Source organism: Sinocyclocheilus anshuiensis, unplaced genomic scaffold (assembly GCF_001515605.1).
Source record: "Sinocyclocheilus anshuiensis isolate Anshui unplaced genomic scaffold, SAMN03320099.WGS_v1.1 scaffold152, whole genome shotgun sequence".
Classification (NCBI taxonomy): domain Eukaryota; kingdom Metazoa; phylum Chordata; class Actinopteri; order Cypriniformes; family Cyprinidae; genus Sinocyclocheilus; species Sinocyclocheilus anshuiensis.
In genome coordinates, this window is record NW_015555781.1 from 3,619,612 (window position 1) to 3,633,745 (window position 14,134).

Below are 14,134 nucleotides of genomic sequence, written 5' to 3' on the forward strand. Positions count from 1 at the left end.
TGTTTTTTGAACCTTAAACCGCATAAACACATTTCATTACACCAAATACACAAAATAATGTTCTTTTTAGCAGCATCATATGACCCCTTTAAGACATCTACTAAAAATGATAAAGTCAATCAAAAAAGTATGGAAGCCCATTTCCACCACATAATATAAAAAAATATTAATAAATAATACATTTTATTTAAAAATATATAAATAGTTATGACATATAAAGTCAAAATGATGAGATTTTGACTTTATATGTCATAAAATGATCAAATTGTTGCCTTTAGTTTTTAAGTTCCATGAACACCTTCTTTTTTAACACTGTACTCTAAAATACAATGTGGTAATATCCTTGTAGTGTTGTAGTGATATCCTTAGAGCATGATAAGCCGAGACACATAGCCATGAGGGGCAGACAGAAATAGTGAAGTTTTCCTTGTTGCATATAATGACGGATCAACTTTGGCCGTCTCGCTGTGCTAAACAATGAGATGGGCGGCACACGGTCAAGACAGGAAGTGTTAGCACTGGACTGACTTCAGGGCCATGAAATGGAACAAACAAGATCAGGGCATAAGCGTAGGCGTCCTGTCAGATAAGCTAATATATGCTCTGTGGCATGTAGCTGTACCTCATGGCTACCCGAAACATTAGCAGAGCACAGAGCACTTCCACAGATAAGACGACTGCATCTGCCTCTTCAAACATATCGCTATCAGCAACTTAGAAGCCACTTCAGCTAAAATAAGCCATTTATTGTACAATCGCTGGTTGTTTTTGGGCCATTTCAAAAGGCTTTTTATCATATACAAGGGGATCATGGTCGACCGAGCTGGCAAATATGAGTTTTTATACAGTAATAATAAAGTTCCATCTGGCCTAGTGGGAAGGCTAATGAGTATCAACATTTTTTTCATTACATTATTGACATTAGCTAATGTGTTTTTAAATGGCAATTTAAAGACCACTGAGTTACCACAAAATGCCAGCCATTACAAGGCTCTCTGTGGGGCTGCCTTTCCCGCATAAGTGCTGCCTTATATTTTATATCTGGCGAGCCAAACTAGATTTCTGGCTAAATGTTGGATTTGCTTCACTGAAGCAGCATACTAATTTACAAGGTTAAAAGCAATTACATGTTGCACTAAAACAACACTTTGGATTGAACTTAAAAAGTTTTTAAGATGTTGTCAAGTAATGCAGAGACGTCCTCCCTGGAGTACCCTTAATTTGGTCAAGTGCCTTGCTCAAGGTCAAAATAGATTTTCTAGCTCAATTACCACTTAATTTGTGGTTTAAACCTGCATCTTGGTTATTAACTCAGATTTTGTAAGCTTCTTTATCTATAAGCTCTGAGCCATCAAAATGATGTCAGACTGCTGAAGGTCTGACTGTAGAGCGAAACAGTCAAGTTCGACATAAAACAATTTTAACAATCTTTTCCACTTTTTGTGGAATAGAAAGGTTCCAATGATGTAAAGGTTCTTCGTAGAACCATAGATGGCAATAAAAAAATTAAATGGAATCCCTATGGAGAAAACGAATGGGAAAAATACCTCCGGAATCAAGGCTGCTGAAAAAGCGGGAAGTCTAATTTCTGATAACTAGCATTTGGAGTAAAACACCTGACAGCACATCATCACATCAATGATTAAACTGAGGTTCAGATTCAGAACACTAGTCTAGAGACCTTTTTGAGCCCTTAAGACTTTAAATCTGAAGGATCTACAGCAGTTTATTGTTTGCTTGGCCGACACAAATGAACACTACAGGTTAAAAATTGGTCCAAATGGAATTTTCATTCTCTATCTTTTCCTCTCCCACCCCAATTCCCCTTTGCCCCCTCTCCACACCATCTCATAACCCAGGTCATTAATAATGTATAATATTGACTCAGCAAAGCCCATGCTTTCGGGATGAAGGGGTGCTGTACATTCTCTTGATGTGTGAGGCATGAGCTCGTCTGTTGCCTGGCAACCAGGTAGTTCCTAGTAAGTGCTTCTCCTCAGAGAAATCCCCTCATACTATAATGCAGTGAAAGCCCAAAGTGCCGCCCACAGGCCCCTCCTCATTTTTATGAAACTACCTAATGCTTCATTTCCAGTACACACCAATCCAAATACTGCGCGTAAGCACTATCTAAAAGTTTTAGCTGTAATGGGATGCCCTGAATTTCACGTATCAATGTGTCATCGCATAAAAGCTCTATTTTAAAATAGATCTAAATACAGAATGGACATGGTTTTTCTGTCATTCAGCAAAATACGCTGCTGTTCATGCCTCATAAGCCCCATATAAACTATGGTCCACATTGCCATGACAACCTCAGTGTGGCGGACAAAGTCCTTGCCGTTAGCACCAGTTTTTGCAATGCAGTTTTTATTTATTCATCAGCTTCTGCTTTCATCGCACACAGAGAACGCAGTGCACAAACTCACATGATTGACAGCTAAGCAGGAACTGTAGCTTACATGAAAGACTGGTTGAGGCAGGTGTGAAGATGTGGGAAACGGTGCTCAACAAAGAATATTATTCATAGTTTCTCTCTGACTACGAAATCACTGGGCCTTTTCTTATACAGGCAAGAAAATGCACTTCTTTTAAAAACCTATGACTTATTTTAAAGGGGTCATATGATGCGATTTCAAGTTTTCCTTTCTCTTTGGAGTGCTACAAGGTTCCGACGAGTGCTTGCGGTGTTCGGCCAATCACAATGCACTGGGTCAGCTGGCCAATCAGAGCAGACTGCGCTTGTCGGAAGGAGGGACTTTGTAGAAAACGAAGCGTTTGAGAGAGGCGGGGCATAGAGGACCTACAATAATGTACAGTATTTGAAAAATAATGTGTTTTTTGAACATTAAAGCATGTCAACATATTATGTTACACCAAATACACAAAATAATGATCTTTAAAAAAGCATCATATGACCCCTTTAAAGGGATTTTTCACCCAAAAATGAACATTCTGTCATCATTTGCTCACTCTCATGTTGTTCTAAACGTATATATTTTGAGGAATGTTTAAATTGTTTTCATCCATACAATGAAAGTCAATGTGGTCCAAAACAACAATGGACTTTTTTGACTTTCACTGGCTGAGACATTTTTCAAAATACCTTCTATGTTTGATAGAAGAAAGAAATTCATACAAGTTTGGAACAACAATGACGTTGATGTAATTTTGATGCAAATAAGAGAAAGATGCTAAAGTGCAGATTTGAACGGGACCAATATGTTGCACACCCAAGCAGATCATTCCTTCCCATATAAGCAGTGCGGTAATCGCTGATAATTTAATTTCTGGATAAGGCCAAATTAAATGATTTCAGATGCACAGATATTTGTTGACAGCATAAGACTGTATATTTAGAAGTCAAGTCTTTTAAAGAGATCTCTTGCATAAATTATCCACACAGAAATCCCAAGACAAACAAAAGGAGAAGGATGAAAATGAAACAGCTAAACTCAATTCACATCAAAATTTACTCTCCAGTGCATTTAACATCTGCTGAACCAGAAACATAAAACAATGCTTGTCATCTTCTATCAACTGAGCCTTGCCCTCCTTGTGTCCAATTGTCACTCTCAATGTACATTTCAAACTCGCATCAACACCTGATCCGCAGCTTTTAACACACTGTCATTTGTGTGTGGTCTACATTCAAAGTGTGAGATGCCAGCTGAATCAACACAATAATGAAACATTTGTCAGAGAGGAGCCCGGCTCGACAGCATGCTGGGATTTGGGAATGAATGCTTCAGAAGTGGCTCCTCTCACAACTGGCATTATAAGCGAGACTTATAGAAACTCAAATGCAGACATGGGCCGTCAAATAACAAAAAGTAGGCGTGCTACTGAGACTCACTTTTTTTAAGACCCACTTTTCGTTTTCACAGATGGGAAATTTTTCCATGCCACTGTTGGCTCTTTCATGAGGCTAGAATATATCCGTCCCCCTCAAATGGAGTGGGTCCCAGCTGGCCGCCGCTCTCCAGGGAGGTCCACTGCGACCTAAACAGCCACCTCCCACCAGCCACTCAAATATCATCCTTTCAGTTCTCACCTCATATAAACACTTCACAGAGCCAGGTGGATTTGAGGTTCACCAGAGGGACCCGGGCATGGCAGCCTTCAAAATCGATTGCCACTTAGTTTTTCAATTATGCCCTTTGCATTTCTGCCTTTTGTTTATAACCGTCTGTTGAGAATAAATCACACAAGTCTATTGCACCACACCTTACATGACCAAATCAATAACCGCTGAGACCAACAACACCTTGGAGACTGTGACATAAAGGATATACATTGGTCATTAAGTGAGTGAGTAGAGAGGATTTTGTCTTGTTGTGGGACCTGTTGGACTGAGTGCTAAAAGCTCACTCATAAATACGTTAATAAAACATGCAACAGGCTATTAAATACTCAAACGTTTTTTTCCTAGTCATCAGGATTTGCATATTCTTAATCAAGAGGATATATTCAAATCTATAAGCTTGGCTCATAAATATTAATTATGTGATGTGACATGCATCCTGATTTGCTAAAAAGCAGGTAAGTAGATGCTAGTCATAGTAGGGATTTATCTACTTTAGAAAAGTTACTTAGACAAATTAGAATTTACATGGGCATATACAATGAAGTGAATGCACAGGTGGACTTTAGGCTTTTAAATACATAAATGTGTTTTCATAGTCAACTGGCACTGCATATTTAACCAGTGGCGGAGGAACAAAAAAGGGATGGGGGGTATACTGCAAAACAAAAACATATATGCTTTGCTAATGAATATTTCATTGATAGGTGCCATGATTTACTGGTAAGCAGGTAAAGCAGGGATTGGTTTACTTTAGATGAATGGCAGACTTGCTAGCTGGTTATTTATTTCACTCAAATGCATAATATACACCATGTTTATAGAAATCATTAAATACGTTTTTTACAACATAAACATAATATTAAAACCTACATTGGCATATGAAAGGAAGCAAATTCACAGCTGAACTTTAGGCTAATAAATCTGCTTTCATTGTCAACAGGATTTTCATATTTAATCATGGGCGGAGGAACAAAATGTTAAGGGGCATATTATAAAACTATCAAATGTTAATTATGTGATGTAATAGCACACTGATTTGCTGAAAAGCAGGTAAGTGGGTGCTTGTCATGTTAGCATAACCGCTAACATCTTTGTTGATGAACTCAATGCCATTTGGTTCATTGTCTGTTCAAATTAAGTTGTAATATTATGGTTATAACTGATTCATCTCTTACAAGATGTGTTTGAGTGTGCTAACCAGCTAGCAAAGCAATTCAGTTCACCAATTCTTAACTAATGCAGATTAATTTCCAACATAGCCTACTATGATTTGAATAAGTTCTTTATAAATTTTTCACGTTTAACTGCTAATGCATTGTTAATATCTTATTTTTCTCATCAATAAAGTTTAATTAAAATCTTTAATTATTATCATATATCTTTGTCTTTGTTGACGAAATTGACAAGCACTGATTAGCACTGATTACAGCAGTTTTACATTTTACTTTGATTCAAATTCTGCACACATATCAATACAGAAAACTGTTGCTAAGATACACATTTTCTTACATACTCTGTCTCTGTTTTTAAATAAAGAAGCTTTAAATCACTTGAGAGACTGATGTTCCAGCAAGCAGCATTTTGACAGCAGTCTAAAGCTACAGTATTGGCCATCCTAACCCCAACATGTGAAACCTGTCCAAACTGCTTTTGGGGAACAGGCTGCCACCTGCTGTATCATTTGTAATCTTAAAGGCAAGTCTAAACTACACATCCAGATCGTTGCCCCTCAGTGACTTTGGCACCAATAGCTGTTGTTCTGTCATTGTTAAGCCTGAGACCCATTATCATTATCTAGACGCAAACACACCGCATCATAAAAATGCCATCCAAAGCTTTTACCACCACCAGTATGAAAGTTTAAACATACATCAATGTTTACAGTCGTGACCTGACCCATGAAGCTCACATGTGCTGCAGGATCCACAACAGTTCATAAATTTGCGCCATGTGTACATGCCTTTATCGCTTCTGTACATCTGAAGTCATAAAACAGTGAGAAGACGTCGACAGCAGATTTGTACAGGCCTTGTTAGTGCCATGCCATTGCTCTAAACACTCTGCGAGCCGCAGGCCTAAGGATATACAGAAATCCAGCTGAACTGATATTAATCCTCAAACACTCCTCTAATCAGCATGCTTTGGCTGTGACTGACTGCTATAAATCATTCAGCTTCCTTTCCTATAGTTGCATTCAAAGACTAGAGGTTACACAAGCACAGATTCCCATCAGACTCTGCTGTCTTCAACCACAACAGCATTAGCTCTCCGAACGTCCACTCTATTTTCATCCTTTAAACACAATGCAGATATAATATGACCATCCTAAATCAGAATGGACTGTAGGCTTCTGACTTGAAGCTATAAGTGCATTTGTTCCTGTCTGTGTTGTGCCCTGAGTGGGGTTTCAAAAACCAGAACATGCTGAGAGACTGCAGTTTTCTCTCTGTCTCTCACCCTTTCTCTGCTAGCACAGACTTTCTTTGTTTCTTTGTGATGCACAACCCATGACCTTACCCACAGTGCCAAGCTTCACCGTCAAACCGAATGATCCACACCATGAACACATGCTTCCATTTAAAGGTGATAAGTTGCTCTAATCGGAAAAAGATCAAACCTGCAGTAAGACAAGCTGGCTTTGTGCTAGTGTACAGGAAAACAATTCCTGATAATTGAGGAAATTAAACCAATAGCCATCGCTGTTGTTTCTTGGGTAATTTGCACCTTGTACGATGCTGACCAAAATCGGGGATTATTTAAATTACAACACTATGAACCCTTTTGATGATATTTGTTTCCTCATGAACACAGAAGCTCATGAAATTAATCCAGTTTTAATCCAATTGCACCCAGCTAAACTGTCTTTCTCAATTTGCACATCTTTTCTTAAAGAAACAGTTCACTGTCACCCTCAACTCACCCTCATGTTGTTTTAAACCTACATGACTATCTTTTTTCGAACACAAAAGGTAGATATTCTGAAAAACATCTTAGTGTTTTTCTGTCTGTCCAATAAAAATAAAAGGGGTATTGTTTTGGACCCCATTGACTTTCATTGTATGAAAAAAAAAATTGTCAAAGCATTCTTCAAAAAATCTTTGTGTTCCACAAAAGGAAGAAAGCCATACAGGTTTAGAACAACATGACAGAATTTAGATTTATCCCTTTAAGACATTCCCCACTTGAAACTGCAGGCTTCCCTAATATATAGAAGGTGAAACACTATGTGAAAAGTATATGAAAAGAGCAGTATGTCCGAATTCACAATATTCATAAAACAGTAGGAGAAAAGTAACTGTATATAGCTTACTACTTCCTGTAAGATTCTGATGGACACTTTAATATCCCAGTGAAGCGATGCACATGGTGCTGGTAGATCACATGACTGATGTATTATGTCTGGACTGCGTTCATGCTACACACATTCATACTATACAGAACATACTTTCAGAAATTCAAAAGAAGTACCTTCTCAGAAAGTACCCTTATGCAAAGAAAGTATACTTCCTAATATATGAATGATCAATATATTAAATGATATAACGGTATATTAGAAAATATACAGAATAATATGTTGTGTAAATATATTACAATATATTGAATAATACATAGGGAATTGCCGCTTTCATACATTGAAAAATATGTGACAATATATTTACTTATATATCACAATGTATGTAATTTTATATTCAGTAATACACTTTATAATATATAGATGTACATGTGATAAGATATGGTATTGCATGTGTATAAATATACTGAACATACATTTACTCATGTAGTATATACACACATATATGGAAATATGCATTTCTTACGTTTAACAATTATTTACAATCTACATGTTGTATATTTTAAAATATAGCTAGTTTACAATAACATAAGCACACCTTCTCATATTAAAGGACTTAGTGAACAGACTATCACTGTGCTGGAATGTGCACAGCCATTACTTTTTAAATAAAGTAACATCTAGTCTCTACTCTTCAGCACAATGTTAACCCCACAAACTTACACAGACAAGAAACCCTTTTAAATTTCTAAAATAATACAACATTAAACACTAACAGATCTCCCCCTATAATAATATTGAGCAAAAACACATTAAATACTTAATTTTAAAATGTTTACTCTCCTTTAACAGTCTTAAAGCTGCAGTCCGTAACTTTTGGAGTTCTAGCAGTTAATAAACAGAACTGCGTGCGTCTTGCGGAAGAACGTTGTAGCCGGAGCTACTTCTCTCTGGTTATGTCTATAACGAATCACGCAGGTACTGGGCTACTCTGCAGCGGTACCTACCCGAACCAGTCTAAATAGTCCAAATATAAACACTTATTATAGGTGTACCATAGTGATTCAGGACAAGCCAAAAACACGGTTTGAAAAATGGATTCATGGTGTACTCGCTTATTAATTTTGTAAATTTTTAACACAAAAAAGTTACGGACTGCAGCTTTAAGCAAAGCATGCTGGGAACTAGAAATCTGCTGTAACTCATTCCGTGAATGTGTGTGTATATGTGTGTACATACATACATTCACATTTATATGGGAACATGTGTGCAATATATACTCAATAAAGGATCAAACTTTATAAATATTAGATGTAGTTTTGTCTTCATTTCTAAATATTGTATGTATCAATATATATAGTCTTACATAGTCAATGCATATATTGCTGTATATTGAAAAATATAAGCACTAGTTTCCCATTTATGGAAATGTATTATGTAATATATCGCATGGCAACATGTACATTCCACACATGATCTATATCTGAATTCACAAAAACACATTTATACTTTCCTTCCAAACAGGATTGCAAATTAAATTGTGTGTTTTGAAAGCAGCTCTTTTGAACAGTTCAGGCTGACATTTTACAAAAAAAAAAACTAGCCAATAATGATAATATAAATAAGTGGAGTCATGTTTAATTAATGCAATATTCCAAACCAACTTTTTGGAGGAGAGCTGGCAGCTATTCCAAAAAACGACACACACACACAGTCCCAGTTCTGCCATTGATATCTACAATATGTCAGAATATGGATTAATCATCACCTCAGTAAATAAGTGTTATGGCCTCGCAAAACGTGCCTGAGGGCGGGAAAGCTCATGTATGACTAATCAAAATAAAGATGATACATACTTTCATCTGACAAGCATGCTTGTTTGCAGCCTTCATTCTGCAATGCTACACTGACGCTGGCATACAGAACTGACCCAAAACCAGCACACAAGAAACTCACTTTTTTGGTTAGAAGCAGAAGAGAGATCGAAAGGTGGAAGAATATAAATGACCCAAACTTATGAATAAAAATATGACAGTTTTAAAAATTCAAATTTCCCTTTGTGCCTTGATGGGGTGCGATAAATGGCTGATGCTCTAGACATTTCAATTTCAGTTGTTCAGTACATTTGTCTAAATAATCCGCGGAATGATGCAGTGAGGGATATTGCCATTTCTCTAATGTTGCACACAACTGCATGCTTGGTGCATAGATCCTAATGGTGATTATAATAATCCAACACATATTTGAGCAACGGAAGCTGCCATTTATATGCATTATATGCAAAGTGCCCCACCATGAAAAATGTAAAAAACTCACATAAAGAAGGAAAATGCATTTGCACATGACACTAAGTAGTCCGCAAAACAATCATGGAAATAATACAAATTGCAGTGAGGTTTACCACATCCTCCAAATATCCCTCCAAATGCTTTCTATAGCAGAACCACATGACAACAAATCCATTAAGTGTATCTACACTAATCATGGGTCTAATTGCTCACTTTACAGCCGTCAGTCAAAAAGTGATGAAATATATAATGCACTCCAGACCACAATGTGGCCATCATAAATGTAATATGAAAACAATTACAACCCAAAAGTAATTTGCTTTATGGCTAAGCAACAAAAAGCAAACCACAAAATGGAGGGAAGTGCAGTGCATAAATGATGCCAGCAAGTCCAATTCATCTTTAAAACTTGAAATCATAAGATCTGTATTTAATCTAGATCATAAAGCAATATCTACAAAGTGCCAGGCTGCATTTTGTGCATCACTTCTGAAGAGACTCAGCAGAGAGCTTGAGCCGCCCCTACAGCTAATGAAGCTATTTATAAAATAGTGCTCTTAATTGCAACACTGCCAAAAGGACGCATCTTTGGGAAGCCAACACCGGTGGGAGAACGAGATCAGCTCTTATTTGAAGTTTCCTGTCAAAATACACGCAGGAAGCTGCAAGCTGCCACAGCAACCAGCCAGCAATTCAGCATACACCTACAGATCTTAATTGATACCGAAGTCCTGTCAGGTCCAAGAAAAATGAAATAGGAACTGATCGATTATTGTGTATGATTAATGCCGCAGTCGTCGGCGTACTCTTCAAAAACCACATACTTAACTTCTAAATAGTTGTTTTCAGATGGAAACATAGTTAAAGGATATGGGTTGCAAACCATCCTTAGACACCAGCTCCGTGGACGAGTCGTCTGTTTGATGCAGAAGAACACCACGGGCGCGAGCGCTGGGTAGGGGGGCAGCTCCTCCTCATCGGAGACCAAATCTGGAGTGGGGTCCCGGGCCCTGGACCCCTGTGCCTGAGAGCTCTCATGGACAGGGATCCATGTGTTGCTCTTTTCCTCGTCATCGCCGATCTCCTCACTGGGACCGGGCGCCCGGTACAAGGCTGAAATGGGAACTCTTACCTCTCCTCTCTCCAAGTAATGAAAGTGTTCTCTCCCCTCGCCATCAGTCATGATAAAGCGTCTGACAATGGTATCCTACAGTTAACAGAACAAATATGTCCAATGAACGATGACTGTATGGCAAGCTGATTTAACAATCATTCCTTTATAGTAACTAGCATCTGTTTTTATGTTACCAGTATTTACTTATTACTAGTAATAATCTAACAGTAACTATTATCTTCTTCAACGTCAGTAGTAAATATTAGATAGAATCATTAGATATGGGTACTTATTACAGCAGCGGCTATTAGCTATTCATTTAAAAACGAGTATTTATTAATTTGCTAGTAGTCACTATCTCAACAGTAATAAGTAAATATTTCATTGTAAATGGTAACAAATAACAGATTTTCCATTGAATTCTACAGAGATCTATAGTTATAAATATCAAATATTTATGACTAGAATGTATATTGGTTGTTGCTGGTACAGTTTTACTTCTAACTACTAATAGTAACATTTCTTATCTTACTAGTTGCATTTCTTGTTTTATGTAATGACTGGTCAGATAGTTATGCTACAGTTCAATTAAAAATGTTACAGTAGAACTATACATAGTAAACAATTGAACAGACAGTAGTCACTATTGAAATAAGAACTAGTATCTGATGAATAAGTACGACATCAAATGAATAATTACTAGTGAAATAGTGACTAGTAAAAAAATCACTATAGCAATTAAAAAACGAACTAATACATTTAATTAGGTACTAATTTACTTTATTAGTTAGTATATCGAGTTGAATGTTAAATCGGCTTGCCATAGGATGTATTACATGAAGGATAGTTGATTGTCACGGTTTTGTACAGTGAAGAGATAAAGCGCTTGTCAGATTCATCAAATAGATCAATATCAAGCTTCATCACAATTTCCTAGTTTTACATACATAAAAAAAAATAAAACGGATCATGAATCGATATATATAGTCATTAAGTTGCTTAAAAAAACGTTTTGAAAATTATTTCTACCGCAACAAATCTGCGCACAGCTGCCGTGGAAAATAATGCTCATAAGAATTTTTATATCTGCCTACAGTATTTCTGTTTTTTTATTCTACACAAAAACATACTGTCACAGAAATTGATTTTAAGCACAACTTACAAAATAAAAAAAATAAGTTACCTTATAGATAAGGAATTGAAGGTTCCCATAAGCATCTCCTTTACTTTCAGTGTTCCGCGGAAAAATCCGTTCTGACAAGAGACTGAGACTCGCTGCGATCCATTTGTCTCTTTCAAATGCAGTTTCTGCCTCTTAACGATGAGAAAGTCCTTCGATTTTCTTTAAAATGAACAAATCTTGAGTGATTTATCCCAAAACATGTCAGGGTATCTCAGATGTGAAGCAAGAAAAGCCATTATCCAAAGACACAACTGCGAAAGGGTTTGGCGCATGTATGTTGGTCGAGATTCTCCCTTGATGTGACACGCCAAACTTCTAGTGAGCAGAGCCCGCGAGCACGTGACGCTTCATTTGGCTTTAAACGCATTACTTCACACCTGAGACTCTTTTATCTTTCTGTTTAAGACTGGATATCTTTAGACATGCTGAAAGCATGCTTATATGGAAATTAAATCTTGTACTCTTAAATTACATTGATGATAATTGTAGGCTATCAGCTGAATGTAAAATCTGACTACAGTTAAACTACAGTTAATAATAAACAATAAAAGTCTATGCATGAAGAAATAATTCGGATAAATCTGTTCAACATGTTCAGTGATACTCACCTTTGTTTGGGTGCAAGCCTCTGTTTTTCATAAAATGCATGTTTTCCCCTGGCCAGTCACTAAATATGTCAACACTGTCAGATACCAAAATATTGTGTCAAATATTTATCAAAAATCTAGCATTTACGCCAATAAAAGAATTATTTAAGACTACAGAATGGTCTCAAACCGATTTTCATCTCCACATTAAATTGCCACCACAGTCAATTTTATGTTGGCAACAAAATAAACTTTTTTCCATATCTTACATGTATTAAATGCACATTACCATTTTGTTTTTGTTGAGGCAAAATACTTACTGTGTTGGAGCTGACATTTCAGTTGTGACAGAAAATATAGGCATACTTACCAGATTTTCTTAAATAATAATAATAATAAAATCACTAGAAGCTAGTTGACCTTTTTGAACTCAAAGTAGATGGAGCATGGAAAGAAGCCTTCAGTATAAAGTATTACTTTTATATTATCTTATTTTATAAATGCTTTTATAAATATCTGCTGGTGTTAAAAAGGAATATCTTTGTACCTTCATTAGGGCTAAAGGTGTCCCTTTAAGGGTACTGCCCCAGTGACAAGATGTTGTACCCCTAAATGTATGATTATTACACTTTTTTTTCTCTGAGAGTGTAAATTGGGCACATGTTTTGCATTAAAAATACATAAAAAATCGAATAATAATTATAAAAAATATAATATAATAAAATATATATACAGTATATATATAATACTTCACTGTTGTTGTTTTTAACATTTCATGGGCGTTGGCTATAGGCTGGTCAAATATGCCATTAAAAATGTATTCGAAAGTGCTCTTACATTTAACAAATATCTGACAGGTTCATATGTTTCTGCACAGTACCGTTAATAATCTCTGCATGCTTTCCTATGGTTCTGAATAATAAGCCATTGTTTCAGTATAAATCAATATTGCCTTCAAAAGTGTTAGACGTTAAGACAATCTTCAGTAAAATCCATGAGAAACACGTTTTACAGTGTACAGTATCACTGTTTCCATATCTAGACTCCCAGCAAATTAACTGTCATTTTAAAGAAAATCTCCTCCAATAGATCAATTATTTCACACAAATAATCAATACACTGCTCTGGGGAGAATGACCTCTTAAGCTCGGGGTATCATGTGCTCCCCAATGATAACGGCACTGGGGTTTTACTGGATTTAGATTGCACATGTGCTGTGCAACAGCGGTGAAATATATATGGACTGAATGCATTATTGAGAGGCAGTGGGCGAGTCTACATGCTTTCCTTCCACGCTCAAGTTATCTTGTAAATGAGTACAGCAAAATATAATTTGAAAAAAAAAATGCTTTTAATGAATATCACATGAGCCCAGCTACTGCAGAAATTCACAATATATTAACATCAGACAAAAGAAATGAAGCCAAGGCATCATTTCATGTGCCTATCCAAAAATGACATAGCTTTTTTAAGTTATTACAATAATAATATTTGAATATACATTTCTGATTATATAAAAAATTAAATAAGACTACATTTACACTACATGATATATTATACATATTATACATTCTGGGATACTC

General features: G+C 36.4%; 1 protein-coding gene across 1 annotated transcript in view; it reads right to left on the reverse strand.

Annotated features, from left to right (window-relative positions):
- The window catches only part of LOC107674675 (voltage-dependent T-type calcium channel subunit alpha-1H-like), a 98,535-nt gene extending 86,547 nt beyond the window's left edge, over positions 1 to 11,988 (reverse strand). The window contains exons 1-2 of the mRNA XM_016468738.1: positions 11,965 to 11,988; positions 10,540 to 10,874 (exon numbers count right to left, since the gene is read on the reverse strand). Coding sequence (XP_016324224.1) covers positions 10,540 to 10,850 — 311 coding nt within the window. The 5' untranslated portion in view covers positions 10,851 to 10,874; positions 11,965 to 11,988. The remainder of the gene's footprint in view (positions 1 to 10,539; positions 10,875 to 11,964) is intronic.
- Positions 11,989 to 14,134: the final 2,146 nt, after the last annotated feature.